The sequence below is a fragment of the Talpa europaea genome (assembly GCF_964194135.1).
Source record: "Talpa europaea genome assembly, chromosome: 2".
Taxonomy (NCBI): Eukaryota; Metazoa; Chordata; class Mammalia; order Eulipotyphla; family Talpidae; genus Talpa; species Talpa europaea.
In genome coordinates this window covers 70,062,512-70,080,435 of record NC_140068.1, presented here as the reverse complement: position 1 = coordinate 70,080,435, position 17,924 = coordinate 70,062,512, and the positions used below count along the sequence as shown (strand labels likewise).

Below are 17,924 nucleotides of genomic sequence, written 5' to 3'. Positions count from 1 at the left end.
CTTTCAATACTTTCATGATGTTTTACTATCTTCTAACTTTCATTTTTTCTGATGAAAAATATGTCATTTGTTCTTTTTAAAAAATAATGTATCCTTTTTTCCATAACAACTTTGGATTTTTCTCTTCATTTCTAGTTGTATTATGATACTATCTTTGATGTATTTTATTTATATTTCTTTTCTTGGGGTTCTTTGAGATTCTTGGTTCTGTAGGTTTATAGTTTTCAAAAAGAATTGGAAACATTTGTGCAATTATATCTTAAGATACTTTTTTCCTGTTATATGCCTTTCTTAAATTGGGGATTACAATTCTAAGTTAGACTGCTAAAGTTGTTGTACATTCTGATGTGTTATTCCCACCCCAACCCCCTTTGGTCTTTGTATTTCATTTTGGATCATTATTATTGCTTTGTCTAGAGATTCTTTAATCTTTATTTTTGTGTGTTTTCTAATATCCTGTCAGTTCTATCCAGTGTATTTGTTTCTTAGCCTAGGCATTAAAGTTTACATCTCTGGTAGGGATTTGGGATGTGTGTATGTGTAAATAAATCATATTTTTAATTTCTGAATAGTTACCCATTATGTGTCTTGTTCATTCTTTCCTATGGACATACAGAAGTCAGAGATATTGTTTGTAATGTCCTTACCTATTAATCCTATTACTGTATAACTTTTGGATAAGTTTCAAATAATTACTTGCCCCCACCATAGATTTTCCTGCTTTTAGTATGCATACTAACTATTTTATTGGGTACTAGATACTTGCTTGTTGGTTCAGATTGTTTTTGTATGTTTAAATATTTTTTAAAAGTTTATTTTTATTTATGTGTACAAAAACTAGGGTGTAGGGCAGAGGTACGGGGGGCTGAGAAGATTCACCAGAGACAGAGTGGGGCGCAGAATAGGTGGATCTACTGAGATACACTGCTGAGGGGAGCAGAGGGTGAGACAGGGGAGGTCTGCTGTGCCTCGTGGCCCAGGATCGAACTCATGCTGCAGTGGCTGGCGGTAGTTTGATAGCCGTGAGACTTTAATCCCTGCACCACCAGGGAGGCCCCTGTATCTAAATATTCTTAAGGAATTTTTTTTTTTTCCCTTGAATGCTCTTTGTTACTTGGAAATAGTCTGACCTTTTGTAGATCATGCTGTCAGTCTTTGTTAGTGAAGATAGAGCAGTGTTTAGAGTTAATTTTTCCCATTTAGGCAGGCAAAAATTCTTTAGAATGCTACATCTGATGCTCCATGAGTGTTTAGGTTTTTTTATTCTGCCTGTTGTGCAGACACTAGTCCTGACTATTTTTGAGCTTAGAGATTGTTTCTGCTAATTGGGTGGTTTTCTCTATCTTCTGTGGGTTAAATACTGGAGGGTGACCTTTTGGAGATCTAAGGTGTTCTCCCTCTGTGTATTGTTTTCCTCTTTTGTACTCTGCCTTGTGAAATCTAGTCAACTTGGTCATTTTGCACAGGGCTTTCTGCCTCCTTTATTTAGGGAGACCATAGAGTCTGTCCTCACTTTATCTTCCTGTGCTATGCCCCAGAAACTTTCCCCATGCATTAAGCTGAGTTCATTATAGCCTTCTCTACCTATTTTGTTTGTTTTTCATTTCTAGCTATCCAGTCTCTTCAGGAATGTTGTTTTATATATTTTGTATATATTGGAGATTTTTTTAATATCAGATATATTCAGTGCCTATTTCTTCATATTGATTAGAAATAGAACTAATTATAGTATTTTAATAGAAACAAGACATGAAAAGAGTACTTGTAAATCTGTTTCTTTTTACTGAAAATTACACTTTTTCCTAATCTCTTAGAATAGTTACATTTAAAATTTATTGAGAATATCTATCTTCATGTAATCCTTGGAGTTGCTGATACAACATAGCAGGAAATGACACTACTATTGATGTTCCTGCTACTCTGCTCTTCTGATGTCAGTTGGAACACTGCTCCAATGTGAGCTCCAAATTTGAATCTGCTGACAAAAAGATGTAAACATACTAAAATATGAAATCTGTCCTCCCTATTCTCTAAAGGCTAGCTCAATATATAGAGGAAATGTCTTATGATATGCTTTTCATATAAATGTGATAGTACTTTACTGACTGTTAATGTCACAGGTTTTTTTTTCAAGTGAAAAATTGATTATACTTTGTACCATATAATTAAAACTGTCTTTTTCAAGGATCATCTCATTCTGTTTTGTATTGTTGAAAACATCTGTTTATATAATTATAGCTTGCTATTTTCAAACTGCTTACAAAATTTGGCTTAGTCTTTGCATTTATTTTTCATGTTAAAAATGTAAACATGACTAATGTATTTCACAGTGGCATTTGTTAAAATGCTGATAATGTCTCATTGGTTTATTACTGATATCAAAGATTTTAAATGGGCTTAGTCAATCGTCATTTGTGAACTTGAAAGGCAAGAAAGTAGTTGAACTCTAGCTACTTTATAGTGTCTTTGTAGACAACAGTTTTCTGTTCTCCTGATCTTTAAAGACTTTTTGTAAAAAACAGCAATTCTAGTATGTAGAGACACCAATCATTTAATTTATATGTTCTTCTTCAAGCCAAAAGTATATATTAATTGAATTGGCATCTAAGGAAAGTGAAGAAAAAGCAAGTTACTTTTTATGAATGTGTTATTAACTAGTGCAAACTCTGAATAAGTTGGGTATTGTTTATATTTTCAAAATGCAGTATAATTTGTTTCACTTGGTCTGTTGATAATTGTTTACTTACTCCTTATTGCTAATAGTATAAGATCAAACTTGGGAGTAAAAGCAATGTGTTCTGCCTATATTTGGCACTGTCTTTAGCTAATGCTCTCCTTTGTTTTTTCAAATGCTATTGATCAAAGACCGTATGTGCTTCCACCCCTAGTATGATTTTTTTTCCTACTAGAATAATATCAGGGTCTTTGTGCTTGCTGGTCTCTTCTCTGGAACTCTTTTTTTTCTTCCAGCTATCTGCCTCATTGACTCCTTGTTTTAGGGCTCTGCTTAATACCAGTTCATCAGTGTTATATTCCCTAACCATTGTAGTTAAAATAGTATCCCATCTTTTTCCTAAGCATTCCTATTTTTCTTACCCATTGAATTTTTTTCCCCATAGCTTTCATCACAGTCTGACATCCTATACATTTATAATTTGCTTGTCTTGCTCCTCTGGAATATGTAATTGCTGAGGGCAGGGTGTTGAATGTTTTATTTCTCTACTGAATTCCTAGTATCTACAATCTACACAGTTTTTGGCATATAGCAAACATTCAGCTCATTAATTATGAGAATGAGTCACTGAATGAGTGAATAAACTATCTTATAAGTCTTTTCTGCTCATTCAAATCTTGTCCATCTTTCTAAGCTCACTTCAAATTTATGCTATGTTAATGAAGTTGCCTTTCAATGAAGCTACTTCGGCTCATCATCATGTTTTCTTCCTTTGCATTTATGGCATTTTCATATCAGTATGCATGAGATAGATATAATTGAGATAGATATAAAAGATATATATTTGATATTAGTATATAAGTGATGTTATAATTACACTTGATTGGAGTAACTGCATTTGGAGTAGACATTCACTTAAAATCTTTAAGGAGTGACAGAAAGGCCTTTTTCAGTAAAGCGATTAAGAGTTGACAAATAGTTCTCTTTGTACTAGGCACTTATAGGCTTTATGCCCTTTAATTTCAAGGAACCCTGTAAGGTATAGATGAACTCACCCTGTATTATAATTGTGGAAACTGAGGTTTAGTGAGATCATATAATTTGCCTATATTTCCATAGACGTAAATGTCTGGTGATTCAAACCCAGACCTTTTTTTGTAGAATAGCTAGTCTGATGCCTTTAATGGGTAACTACTATATGTACTCAAGGCCCATTATGATCAGCAGTATAACCTTTTTTCAAGGAATGAAGGCCTGATTGGGCAGAATGACTCCACATAGAGAAAAAAAAGTTTGATTTAATGGTCTAACCCGAAACACCAAATGGGAAATAGAGGCACCAAACTCCCATTCTGTTCAAATCTTAGGTTGGTGATAGGTCCAAGATTTTGACAATAAAGTTGGTGACTCTATTTTGATTTTTTTTAAAAAAACATTTATTGTTGGTGTTTATTGCTTTGGTTATTGTTTTCGTATGATCCAAGTGATTTTACTTAAAACTTAAAAAAAAGCTTAACTATTAAGTCATTCTCAAAGGGTTATAGCTACCATGTTGAATTAGAATAATGTTAATGAAAATTAATACATATTGAGAACTTACCATATGGCAAATACTGAGTTTTATGTATATTATCTCATTTGATGTTTGTCATAACCATTTCTGTCAAGTTTCAATTTTTAGCACCATTGCACAGATAAGTTAATCTTAGGAAAGATTTTCAAACTCACACAGTGAAATGGTGGAGGCAGCAATGGCCTCAAACTTTGTCTCTGAGACACATTCAGAAAAATTTTTTTATATGACTCAGTACTTACATACATACATATGTACTGACTGAAAGACATGTTGAATAATATCTATTTTACTATAATGTTGTATACTGTATGTTTACTCCAGAATAGATAGGATGTATAATGAATGAGTCCTTATCTGCTGTCTAAAAAATCTCTGCTCTTAACTGGTATATTTACTTTTTGACTTTGTTCAATAGTAACTCACTTTTGGCTTCATTTCTTTCTTTCATGCAACACCTTCCCCTTTTTTTTTTTTTTTTTTTTAAATAACAAACCAGCTGGCATTCTGGTTAAAGAAACAGAAAAATCAAATGTTGCACTAAGTTCTTTTTTTCTCAAGTGAACTTTTCAAACTTTAAAACTAGTGAACTAATTCCTCCATGTGGAGATCATGTTTACTGACAACACATTGTTCTAACTTGGTTTAGCTTGTGGTTTCTTGTGTATCAGGCATACTATATTGAATTGTTGTTGATACTTTTTTTTAAAAAAATTTATTTATTTATACAAGCATTGGGTACAGTCAGAAGTGTGGGAGGGTGAGAGAATTCACCAGAGCCAGAGCGGGGAGCAGAGCAGGCAGAAGGACGAAGTACACTGCTGAGGGGAGCAGTGGGCGGCAGGAGAGGTCTGCGCCCCATGTGGGACCATCTGGCCGGGGAGAACCTGGGGATGGAACTGGTGCTGCAGAGGCTGCTGGCAGCTTGGCAACTCAGCGCTCAACCGCTGGATCACCAGGGAGGCCCCTGTTGAGAGATACTTTGTATCTGACTACTCAGTAGCTATGGTAAACTTACACTCTAAGTTCTCACCGGAGGAGGGTCCCACATGGCGCGCAGACCTCTCCTGCCGCCCGCTGCTCCCCTCAGCAGTGTACTTCGTTCCTTCTGCCTGCTCTGCTCCCTGCTCTGGCTCTGGTGAATTCTCTCACCCTCCTGTGCTTCTAACTGTACCCAGTGCATGTATAAAACAAACAAACAAACAAATAAATAAAAAAAAAAGAAAAAAAATAAGAAAATATAGGTTAAAGTATGTTCATAGTACTGGTCAAATTGTGCAATTGTTTGCCTTTCTGTACACTTGAGATATTTTCATTGTTAACATTTTTAAAAATAGTATGTAATATGTAGACTCAGTGGAATACTACTTGGCTTTTAAAAAGGTGAAATCTTGCCTTTTGCATTGACATGGATGGAGTGAGGTCAATATGCTAGTGAAATAAGGGAGAAAGTGAAAGGCAATTACTAGGTAGTTTCACTCATGGAATATAAATAACCAATGCAACCGAACTAGCAAACCATAACAAAAATAACTCTTGAACTCTGAAAAATATAATGGTTACTGAGGGCAAGGGAAATGAGAGTCAAGGATAGAAGGTGTCAACCTGAATATGGGAATGGCACGAGAACTTCAGTGGTGGGTGGTTTTATACATAGAGGTGAAGGTTCACCTCTGAGGTTTTTATAGTACTATAAATCAATACAATTTTATTAAATAAAAAAAACTTACTGAACTACTATTTATGGAACTTCTCTAAATTTTAGGTTTAATTATGAAATCTCTTAAATATGATAGTATGTCTGTCAGTAGCTTCTTGGCTGACAAGAAATGTATCTGATAGGATTCTATAACCTCACCCCATTAATGATGTCTGGTCAGTTTCCCCCTCCTAGTTCTGCTGACTGCCATTCTTTCTTAGCTGGTAAAGTAAGGAAAATGGAACTATGATATTTCACTTCTGTGTTTAAAGAAATATGTAATTGTTTTTAAAAACAGCCTTAATAAGATAAAATTTATATTTTAATTTAGTAAAATTTTAAGTATATTTCAACTATTTTAACATATTATCGTAGTGTCGAAACTAACACCACAATCCAATTTTAGAACATTTCTCTCATTCATCAAGATCCCACATGTTTATTTGCAGCATTTCCCTTTCTTCTGCCCTCCTCCCATTCTCTAGCAGGTTTTTTTTTTGGCAAGTTAAGTTGTTTACAATGTGGAAAACATGTTTTCATGGGTTGTTGCTTGGTTTTCTTGGTCCTCCACAAGAATACCTCACCCATAACATAGTTGATAAGGAGCAGTGGAAGTGGCTAGTACTGTTGGGTAATGAACAAAGGACCTTGTGGTAGCAGAAGAGAAAGGTCATCTTCCTTGTTTCATGTTTGATCCCAGATAGTATTTTAAAACAGATAGTTTCACTTTAGAATCCTTTTGCTTCGGTGTTTGTCCCTTTCCCGAGGCATCTACACACATTGTAAACTAATGTTATCTCAGTTAAACCAACCAAACATAAAAACCTCAAAATGTGGTCTGTGGATGGAAGTGTGGGCATCACTGGTGATTTGTTAGGAATGTAGAATCTCAGTTACACTTTAGAACTATACAACTAGAATTTGCGTTTTCATTATATCTCCAGGGACACATATGCACATTAGCTTTTTGAGAGACATTGATCAAGCACTAACTCTATATTTCTTTAATTTTTCTTAGTTTGAGATTTAACTGCTAAAATAATTAAACTCTTGAATGTTTATCTGTTTGTATTTATTTACCTTCTGCAGACTACAATAGATTGTTATAGGTATTATAGGTGATAGAGAGTGATTGGGAGAAGCAACTGTAGAGTTGTCATGGAAGTTGTCAATGAGCAGGCAGCATGTGAACTGAGGCCTACACAGCAAAGGGAGATGGATGAAAAAGGAGCTAGACTGGTGAAAGCCTCAGGAAAAAGTATTCATGGAAATGGGAACAGCAAATGCAAAGGCACAAAAACAGAAAATGTCATGTATTTCATGATATGTGAGTGGGAGTTTCATGATGAATTTGTGATTAATTAGGGGCCACTTTCTGTGGGGTACGGGGTAAATCATTTAACCTTTTATTATGTGACTTCCTCCTAGCATTTGCAACTTTGCCCAAGTATTCTAATACTCTGCCCTTCAGCTCTACCATACTGTAGTTTTTTTATCCTTTGCTAACAGTGTGTCTTTTACCTTTCAATTAAAGGTAAAAGTTAGCCTTTAAAGGTAAAGTTAGCCTTTACCTTTCAATTCAGGCCTTGCCTCCTTTGTGAGACCTGTGTGCCTTCCAAGTAGTCTTTGTCTCCTTAGTTGGAATCTTCATTATCTTTTATGTAGATCACATTATGCTAAAATTAATTATTCCCTGTTATATTTAAGATTTGTCCCTGTTGATATCACAGTTTATTCATTTTTACTCTTATATATAATTTTCCATTATATAGTGAGATAATCGTAATGGTGACATATCAGTTATTTCCAATTTTTCACAGCCATGCTGCTGTAAATATTGCAGCACATAACTTCTTGAGTACATCTATGAGTTTTTTATTTTATTTGACCATGACTCAGAGAAGCATTGTTTTGCAGCACAACTCAATTTGTGTGTGTGTCTGTATAAAAATATATGTTAATGATTTTTAAACAAGTTTAACAGATAGGAATGTATTACATATCTTCTATCTTTTTTCTCTTCTAAATTGATTAAATTAATGAGTTTTGACCTGCTTAAAATACTACTGTAAGATTTTTGTGTGTGTACATTTTATAGATGTGTGTAATTATGTCATTACATATATAATAGATTTATAAACTTGTATGTGTTTGTGTGAGAGAGAATAGATTGCCTGGTGGAAGAAGGGTTTATTCATCTCAGACTTCCTAGATTTTACTAAATTGTTTTTAAATATTTTTATCTTCTGAGTTAGGGATGTTAGCTTTTTACCTTTGTGTCCACGGTCTTTTAGAGCATTTGCTTGGCAGAGAGTTAGTGAGTAAATAGTCATTGAATAGTTTGGTGAGTGAAGATGAGGATATCATACCTATAATTGTGTGACTATCATGTTGAGCAACAATTTCTTTACCAAAGCCATTTTAGGTAGACTTTCAAGGCAAAATTTAAAGAATGGATAATCAAGTTGTAATTTGGTTACACAAAAGTCTCTTCTAAAGTCTCTTTTTGGAAGTTTTCAACTGTTAAGATATGCTCCTTATATTCCAGAGAAGGTTGCATTGACAAAATTTTTATTATTTTAGTTGGCAAAAGTGATTGGGGCTAAGTAATGGCAGTTATTTCCCTTCCTTGCAGGGTTTGATTTTTTATAGTCTTACATTCTATAAAACCTAAACATCACTTAACATTAGAATATATCTAACTTTTGCTGTTATAATACAGCCATTTTTTCTATTATTGTTAGCATTGCTCTTGTACAATCCTTTTATACATTTCAGTCCCTTCATTATCTTTAGTTATTGTAAAAATAAACCACTGTATTCATTGCAACAGTTTATTTTTACCTAGATGGATGGTGACTATCACATTATGTAATGGTACTTCCTAATTAATTCATTCACCTGTAACATTTGCTGTATCAGGAAATTTGTGCTCTGGAGAATAGTTTTCATGTGTATTTGGCTGTAAGTCTAGCAGATAGTCCTAGGGGAATCATTGAATTTTAACAACAGAAATGAAACCAGAGTTCTAGTACATTGAAATTCTTTTTGTTTTCCCTTTCTGATCTGGAGTCACTGTTCTTTTGGGAGTTATTATTTTAGGAAAACTTATACAGTTGCTTTGCAGACTAATGTAGAAACCTTTCTTCAGGAGGAAAATTTGTGTCTTTTGATTTTTACAATCTCTTAATAGGACACAACTTAAGTAGTGCTTTAAAACTTTCAAAATACTTTCCATACAAGTCTTACCTAACTAATGAGGTCAGACAATTGTAACTTTCTAACAGATGAGAACCTTGTTACTCAGTTTACTATTCCAGTGCAAATTATGCACCTCAAAGGTGTCAGAGAAGATTGACACCTTCTTCTTAATTCATTTTGACACTGTTAGCCATCAAACAAATATTTAAATAGAGCATACCCCAGATATTTGTTAGGTGTCATAAATTGTATATGCATGACAGTTTCTATGATATGGTAATTTTTAGGTATTTTGTTTTCCTTTTTTACTGTAATTATACAAGCAATATGATAAATCAAAAACATTTCAAATTATTATGAAAAATGTTTAGAAATATTGAAAATAGTACAATTAAGGCTTATATTCTTGTGAGTTTCTCCAGTATTTATTGAATATGTGACCATGACCAAAAGAACTAAGATTTAATTGTATACCTCAGTTCATCTGTAAACTTTCTTAATCTCAGGGCTATATTTGAGGTTTGTAAAGTGGTGAGGCAATCTTTGTTACTACTCATCTTTGCCCACATTTAGTGTTAATTGATTAAAACTTTTCCCCCAATGTGCTGAGCACAAAATAGGGACCATTGTTGTTTTAAAGGACATTTTCCATAATTAGTTTGTGCATGTCTTCATATGGCCATTTATTTCTTGGCCATACATTTCATGGCCGTACATTCTTCTGTTAAATGTCCATTCATATATTTTTGCATAGTTTGGTTGTCTATTTCTTAATAATTTCTGTGTTCATTAAAAAAAGGTTTGATTTTTTTTGTTGGAAATCTTTTAGCAATACCTTATGTAATTAATAATGGACTTATTTTTTTTTTTAAAGATTTATTTATACAAGAACTGGGGTACAGGCCAGAGGCATGGGAGGGTGAGAGGATTCACCAGAGACAGAGTGGGGAGCAGAACGGGCAGACGGACTAAAGACATTGCTGAGGGGAGCAGTGGGCAAGACAGGAGAGGTCTGTTGCGCTGTGTGGGTATCTCCCTGCCTGGTTAGGAATAGAACCCGTGCTACAGGGCTTGCGGACAGCTTCACAGCTCTGTGCTCAAACTGCCGTACCACCGGGGAGGCCCTGTTTTTCTTTTTTTAAAGATTTTTTTATGCATATAAGAGCTGGGGTACAGACCAGAGATGCAGGGTTGGGGGGTGGTGTGTGAAGAGGATTCACCAGAGACAGTGGGGAGCAGAACAGGCAGATCCACTGAAATACACTGCTGAGGGGAGCGGTGGGTAAGACAGGAGTGGTCTATTGCACCACATGGGTGGCTCCCTGGCCAGGGTTCAAACTCCTGAAGATTGTCTCATAGTGCATCTTAACCCCTTGCACCAGTAGGGAGGCCCCAGGACTCATGTTTTACTATGAGATATTATTACTTGTTCAAAGATGCTCTGTGAAAACACTGCTCAGAAATTAGTGATAAATTCATAGGTTTGGGAAAAAGTTTCTAGAAAACCAAAATTAATAAACACATTAAGGTTTTTGAAGGTTAATTTATAACCTTTCAGCACAGCCAATCCACAAGTCTTGTTAGCAAGCTGCTGCTAGTACCATTTGAAAAGTGGGACATGTAAATTCTGTAAGACTGTATATAATTGTGTAACAAACTAGAATGCTTCTGATATGCTGTCATAATACTTGTTTTAGTTTTTAATATTTGCTTTTCTTTGTTTCTTCTCCTTGATTAGGTCCCCGATGGGCTTCTTGGAATATTGGTGTGTTTATTTGCATCAGATGCGCTGGAATCCATAGAAATCTTGGGGTTCATATATCCAGGGTTAAGTCAGTCAACCTAGACCAATGGACACCAGAACAGATACAGGTAAATATTTCCTTACGGATAAATTGTTGGAAATATTTAAAATGATTTTAAAATCTTTAGCTGTTTTTGCATCTAAATGTGAAAGTTGAAAAGGAGTATATAAAAAATGACATGTGCCACATATAAAATTTCTGTTATTTGAATAGTCAGTTCACAGATGTTTATTTCTTCTTGGGCCGATAGTAAAGGTGGTTTTTTAATGTTATTTTATCTAAAATGTTAATTTGGATGCATTAAAAATGATGCCTTTTTTCTTGTGTTGATGAAATTTGCCAGAGTAATTCTATAATCTGTTTTGATTTCCAGTCAGTAGAGGGAGCCTGTGTAAAGATAAAGAATAAACCACCTCTATCCTAAAAACTAACCTGAAGGATTTCCCTTCTGTACAGAGGTGTTCTTGATTTTCCAGAGAGGGTCTAATACTTGGAAGATTGCCCAATTATTCTAATGAGTGATTTGGAGTTGAATGATTTAGTTTAGATAAATTTGTAATTTTAAGAACTTACCATTTTTTGTGTGAATCTTAAATTCTCAGAATCCTTAAGGTTGATTGCTCCTGTAAAAGTAATTATTTTTCAGTAGAAATAATTTTTTACAATATAAATTTATTTTAATTATATTTACTTAATAAATTTAATTATATTTACAAAGTAAATTTAAATTTATAATTATAAAATTAATTTATAATTTAAATATGAAAATTATACTATACTTCTTAGGTCCTTTTTGAATTATTTTTCATTTGTATAAAGGCTAAATACATAAATATATGTAGTTGAAACTCAGTGAATGGTATAACCTCAGAATCAGAAAAAAAAAATAGATGGCACCGATGGGATGAGGGTAAGGGTAGATAGAATAGAATAGACTGCTGGGGAAAATGGGTTAAAAAAAAAATGACATGCAGATTTGATTAAAGAAAGTAAAATTTCTATACTGAAGACATACCAAAATAAATCCTAGATTTAGCTAAGATTTAAATATTTAAAAATACTAAACCTTAGGAGTACTAATGGGGGAAAATTGAATGGAAATCTTCAGATTATAAAATCAAACATTATTTTGTTCAGTCTTAAGTTAGTTTTGGTTTTTTTTTTTTTTTTTTTTTTTTTTTTGCTGCAAGGGCATAAAGGAAATACTTAAGGTATTTTCAAGACCATTGAGAAAACTTGTTATAACAAGGAAGCAGAAATTTATGAACACTGCATGTGAAGCAATGTTTTTAGTAACATTTCTATACTGTGCTAACAAGTTTCATGATGTAGTTTTTTAAGTTGTCTTAAAGAAAATGTGAGGTGTAGCTTGAAAATATATCTTGATAATATAAAATATAAAATCTCTGCACAATTCAGGTTTTCAGAAATATTTTCCTCAACTAAGACTTTGGAAAGGAGTTGAATAGCAGGTTATTGGAGGTGACCAGCTGTTCTTTTCCTATAGTCTCCAGCAGAACTTTCCAATCAAAAGACTGAAGTTTTCAGATTTCCTATGGAATAGGTTATAGGTGCATAGCAACATACTGTATAATTTAAAATGTAAGGACTTGGGAAATGATTGTTAAATAACATACAGTCCTTGAAATTATATTTAAACATTACATGTATAGTTTGAACTGTCTACCTCTTGAAATAAGAATCAGTGTTTTGGAATGCAAAACTTTTGATTATTACTTGTCACTAGTATGCTCTCAATGGCTTCATATACTACAGCTTATCTTCCAAGAATTACATGATGAGAAGAGAAGTTAGGATGTCATCACTTTAAAAATCAAATGAGTGGATAATGAAGTTTTACTTAAAAATTAAATCAGAAGGGTAATTATACAGAAAAACATTAATATTCTTGTGGTAAAGCTTGTGAGTACTTGCAAGGAAAGTCAGAGTTGTTGATAAAAAGCTTTCTGAAACTATATAAAATGTAAATGAGTAGGTAGTTGGGGAAGTCTCTATGGCTCCATACCATATATTATAGCACAGCCTTTATTTTAGCTTAGAAAATTTCAAGGCAGTTTATTCTAGAACTGCAAGAACAAAGTGAGTTCAAGAAATGTTGTCCCGGAAGTCAGACTGCCAGGTAGACCTGAATTATCCTCATAGGTTATTCAGGTTATTTAACTGACACACTGTGTGTGTCAGTTTCTTCATTTCTGAAATGGGAATGGTAATGTGCCTGCTTCTGTAGTTTGCTATGAAGATCAAATAAGTTAATATGAGTAAAACAATTAGAACAGTACCTGGCACATGTTAAACATTCAATAACATTAGCTTGTCTGGGGCCTCCCCGGTGGCGCAGCGGTTGAGCGCTGGGTTGTGAAGTTGCCCGCAGCCTCTGCAGCGCCGGTTTGATCCCCGGCCACTGACGAGGGTCCCACATGGCGCGCAGACCTCTCCTGCCGCCCGCTGCTCCCCTCAGCAGTGTACTTTGGTCCTTCTGCCTGCTCTGCTCCCCTCTCTGGCTCTGGTGAATTCTCTCACCCTCCCGTGCTTCTGACTGTACCCAGTGCTTGTATAAATAAATAAATAAATCTTTAAAAAAAAAAAAAAAACATTAGCTTGTCTGTTAGTAGTATTAGTCCACTTGTTCATTATGTGGAATTACCATTATTGCTGCCTTAAATATCTTTCTAGTCCTAATTTAGCATCCTAGTGAATCTGCTGTGACAAGTTGGGTGCTAAGTCTTTTACTGGGTGAATAAACAAATTGATCCATTATTGAGTAAAATGAATTACTTGCTGAGAATATTTGTGAAAAATAATTCGTTTTTAGCAATATTGGATATTAAGGCATTTTGAAATGAATAGTTGTGTCAGTTATCTAATGTGGTTGCTCCTTATTCATATTTAAGCAGATCCTATTTCCTGTGGTGGTAGGTATGTTCATATAATTCAAATCTATAAAACTATTTTTTTAACTTAAAATTGAGGTGTAATTACAGAGAGAACAATTTAGAGATATGCATGAGTTTTATGTGTCTTTTTAAAAAAAAAGATTTATTTATTTTTATGCATACAAGAACTGGGGTACAGGCCAGAGGTGTGGGGGTGAGAGGATTCACCAGAGACAGAGTGGGGAACAGAACAGGCAGATTGACTGAAATACACTGCTGAGGGGAGCAGCTGGTGCAACAGGAGAGGTCTGCTGTGCCATGTGGGTCACCTCCCTGATGGAGGATCGAACTCCTACTGCAGTGGCTGAGGGTAGATTCATAGTGCTGCATCTTAACCCCTTGCACCACCAGGGAGGCCCAGTTTTATGTGTCTTGGTAAATGTCTCTGCTGTGTCACCAACATCCCAGTGAAGATGCACAGAATATTCTTGTACCAATTTCTACTTATGTATGTAGTGGTGACTTTTACACTATTTTCTTTATCCTTAGGTTAAGGATACTCTTTATTATATGTGTATTTGTAGTCCTTATGATGGCTACTACAGTGCTAGGAACGCCATATATGCTTAACTGTTTTAATGGCATTCTGAGAATAGTCTTTGATATAATTTTGTGAATAATGCTTGCTATTTTAAGCAATGAATGTACAAGATAAAATGAAAAATTCAAGCATTTCCCTCCAATATGCCTTACATATTTTCAGTCTGTTCGTTTATGCCTTAATCTCTGTCCTTTTCTCCCTGTGTTCCTACATACTTCTATACTTCTAAGAATACAATAGCCACAGAGAATATAACAAGGCAGTATGTGGAAGTTTCATGGTAATACACACAGATACTGGAAAGGCAGTACTTTCCAGTATTTTAAACCCTCCAAAACTGAAATTGATTGCCTTGGAAAATACTGAGTTTGTTGTATGGAATGGTTTATGCAGAGGCTGGAGAAACCACTTGGAAATGTATAGTGGGATTCTAGCATTGAATGGGCAATTGGGGAGTCGGTTAGATAACTCTGAAGTCTTTTTTCATTCTTGAAAGTCTTTGATTATGTCCTTATTCTTTGGTTACCATAACAGCTCAAAAAACATTTTCTTTATTTGCCTCTGAATAAAGATGATATGACATGTTGAGGGATGTAGTTCAACTTTTTCCAAAAATCAAATTCCACCTCAAAGTTACTTGCGTTCTTGGATAATGCAAAAGAATCGTAAGATTCTCAGATTTTAGTCTGAAAGGTTACAAAATGTTTTTAACATTTTTGTTGTCTGTTTTGTATCATAAGGAAAAAGACACTAGCTAAATGAATATAGATTTATATTAAACTGTGTTCATAGAAGTAACTTGGTAGCTTTTAGTTTACAATAGATTTATCATAATATTGACCTGCTTCTCTTAAACTTTTGATCTTACAAAAAAAATTTTCCTAAGCTAAAATCACAGGGTTTCAATAATTTTTGTCGGTAAATATCTGTGGTGTCACCTTCAATTCCTAATCAGTTAGGTCAATTAACAGGGAGAATAAGGTAAAAAAACAAAATACTTTAAATACTTCTGGTAGCTAAAAAAGGAACTAAAATTTACAGGTTCTTTTATGTTGGTGATTATATTTTGTCTTTTTCCAGTGGTAAAATTGGAATCTAAAGGATTGTAGGAAGTCGGGGATTAACTTGGTTAAATACACATTAGTTTTTTCTGACTGTAGATGATGATAAATTTTATGATTTAAAAGCATATTAATTTTGTGAAATAAAATGACTTGCAGTTAATAGATATACAGCATTCTTGTGAGGTACCTCTGACATCTTTGAAAAGTAAAACCAGGAACTTGAAAAACTAGAATATTTATAGGCAATTGAAATTTAAATTCTGTATAAATTGTGCAGTTGTGCAGGTTTGTTTTGCTTGGTGAAGGAGCCAAGATTGTACGGCATGGGTCCTTTTTCCTCGGTCTAGATAGTTATGGTGAGTAATTAAATTACCAGTTCATTGGAAAAAAATAGCTTCATGATAATACTTGTTTTTCCCCTAAGAAGTGGGGTACAGGCCAGAGTCGCTGGGGGTGAGAAGATTCATCAGAGATAGTGGGGAGCAGAACAGGCAGGTGCACCAAAATACACTGCTGTGAGGGGAGCAGCAGCAAGACAGGAGAGTTCAGCTGTGCTACATGGCTTGCTTCCTAGCCTGCTGGGGATCAAACTCTCCTCCCAAAGACCTTAGACAGCCTCACAGCACTGCACTCAACCCCTTGCGCCACCAGAGAGGCCCCATGGTACTATTTTTAAATGTTTAGATGATGGTGAGGTAATTTATTGTTTTCTACATGAGATTCTGCAGAGGAGAAAGTGAAATATATTGTTAAAATTAATTTTACCTGTTTTTATTTTTTTTAAGTGAGGTACTCAAAACGATATAACTGACTCAAATTATCTTTTTATTGCACAGCAGTGGTATATATGTATCATTTTTTTGATGCATTCACTTGTAGCCACTGTAGGTTTCTTTTGAATACTATTTGCATAATATATCTCCTTTTGTGATTTTATGTTTAATTTATACATATTTAAATATAAATAATACTGAACACCAGCCTCAGTTTCCCTCAGCCAGTAAAAGTAAACAGAGTTTGAAGAGAAGGAAACTAGGTTAATTTGTCGACAAAGTGAGGTGGGCAGCAGACTCTTGTCTGAGAGACCACTGTCCTGCTCTTTGGCAGAGGGCTGGGGTATTTATACAAAGGAGTAGAAAAAAGGGGAGATGGGCATGGGTCTGCAAAGAGGAGATGGGAAGAATCAGCATGTCCTTTTGATGCAGGCATATGGAGATTTCAGGTGGGCACCAGCTTGCTTTGTTAACACCTGATGTTTAACTTCCTTATTATCTTCTTAGGGATGCCCTTCCTTTTCCTTAGAGAGCAAGAAGACAAGACAGACTTGTTAAATGCAACAGATAAGAGTACTTATCTGAGGGGGCAGGAAGAGATACTGTCCTGTTTCACTGCCTTGAAGAGGTTTCGTTTAGACAAAAAGTTCTTACATGTGGTGTGCTCTTTAAGTTGTAATTTCAAAACTTTTTATTACAGTGACTTTTAAAAAATTAGCTTTTACTATTCTTTTTTCTAGTTTGAGTATTCTCTTTAGTGAATCCGTCGCCTGTAAATTGGACCTAATTCTTAACTCTGATATTTTTCATTTTCCCTGGGTACTTTTCACTTTATTCCTGAGTTGTTTTTTTTTTTTTTTTTAAAGATTTGTTTTTACTTACATACAAGAAACTTACATACTTACATACAAGAAACTGGGTGTAGGCCAGAGATAGGGGATTGGGGCATGGGAACTTGTGGTGAGAGGATTCACCAGAGAAAGAGTGGGGAGTAGAACAGGCCCACCTACTGAAATACACTGCTGAGGGGAGCAGCAACCAAGACTGGAGAGGGCCTCTGTGCCATGTGAGTTATCTCCCTGGCTGGGGATAGAACTTATGTCCTGTGGCTGGCGATAGCTTGATAGAGCTGAGACTTTAACCCCAGGCAGGCATTATTCCTGAGTTTTAATTAAATTTCTGATTTGTTCTTTTTAACTTCTTTTCCCTTAACTCATATTGCATGCCTTTTCATAGCTTGTATATGTTTTTCAGTTCATTGTGAATTAGTAAGTTATAGTTTTGATTTGTTTTCTGAGCATATTTGTTCTAGTGTAGTTTCATTTTAGAGATTTTTATTGTGCTTCTTAGTCTCTCCTAATAATTGTGCTTTGACCTTGATTCTTTTATGCTGGTCATTTTTATGTGATTTTAGTTTACTTTTAGAGGGAATTGATTTTAAGATACTTTACCAACTTCACAGACCTCTCTTGAGTTGTTTTCATGTAATGTTCAAAAGGCCGCTTATTTTCTGAGATTTTTGCGTGCTGTTACTTTCTTGCACTTTTATCTGGGCCTTCTCTTTATCTTCATTATTCCTTATTGTTCAATTTTGATTTAATTCCCAGGAGTGTCTCCTCATTTAAGGGCCCTTCCTGAAA

The 17,924-nt window shown here is 34.7% G+C and overlaps 1 protein-coding gene across 3 annotated transcripts in view; it reads left to right on the top strand.

The window, feature by feature from the left end:
• Nucleotides 1-17,924, top strand: part of LOC311167585 (stromal membrane-associated protein 1) — a gene marked incomplete at its 5' end in the record, with an annotated part of 190,831 nt that overhangs the window by 80,623 nt on the left and 92,284 nt on the right. For all 3 annotated transcript variants that reach the window (XM_084228679.1, XM_084228678.1, XM_084228677.1), the window contains one exon: nt 10,886-11,019. In XM_084228679.1, coding sequence (XP_084084805.1) covers nt 10,886-11,019 — 134 coding nt within the window. The remainder of the gene's footprint in view (nt 1-10,885; nt 11,020-17,924) is intronic.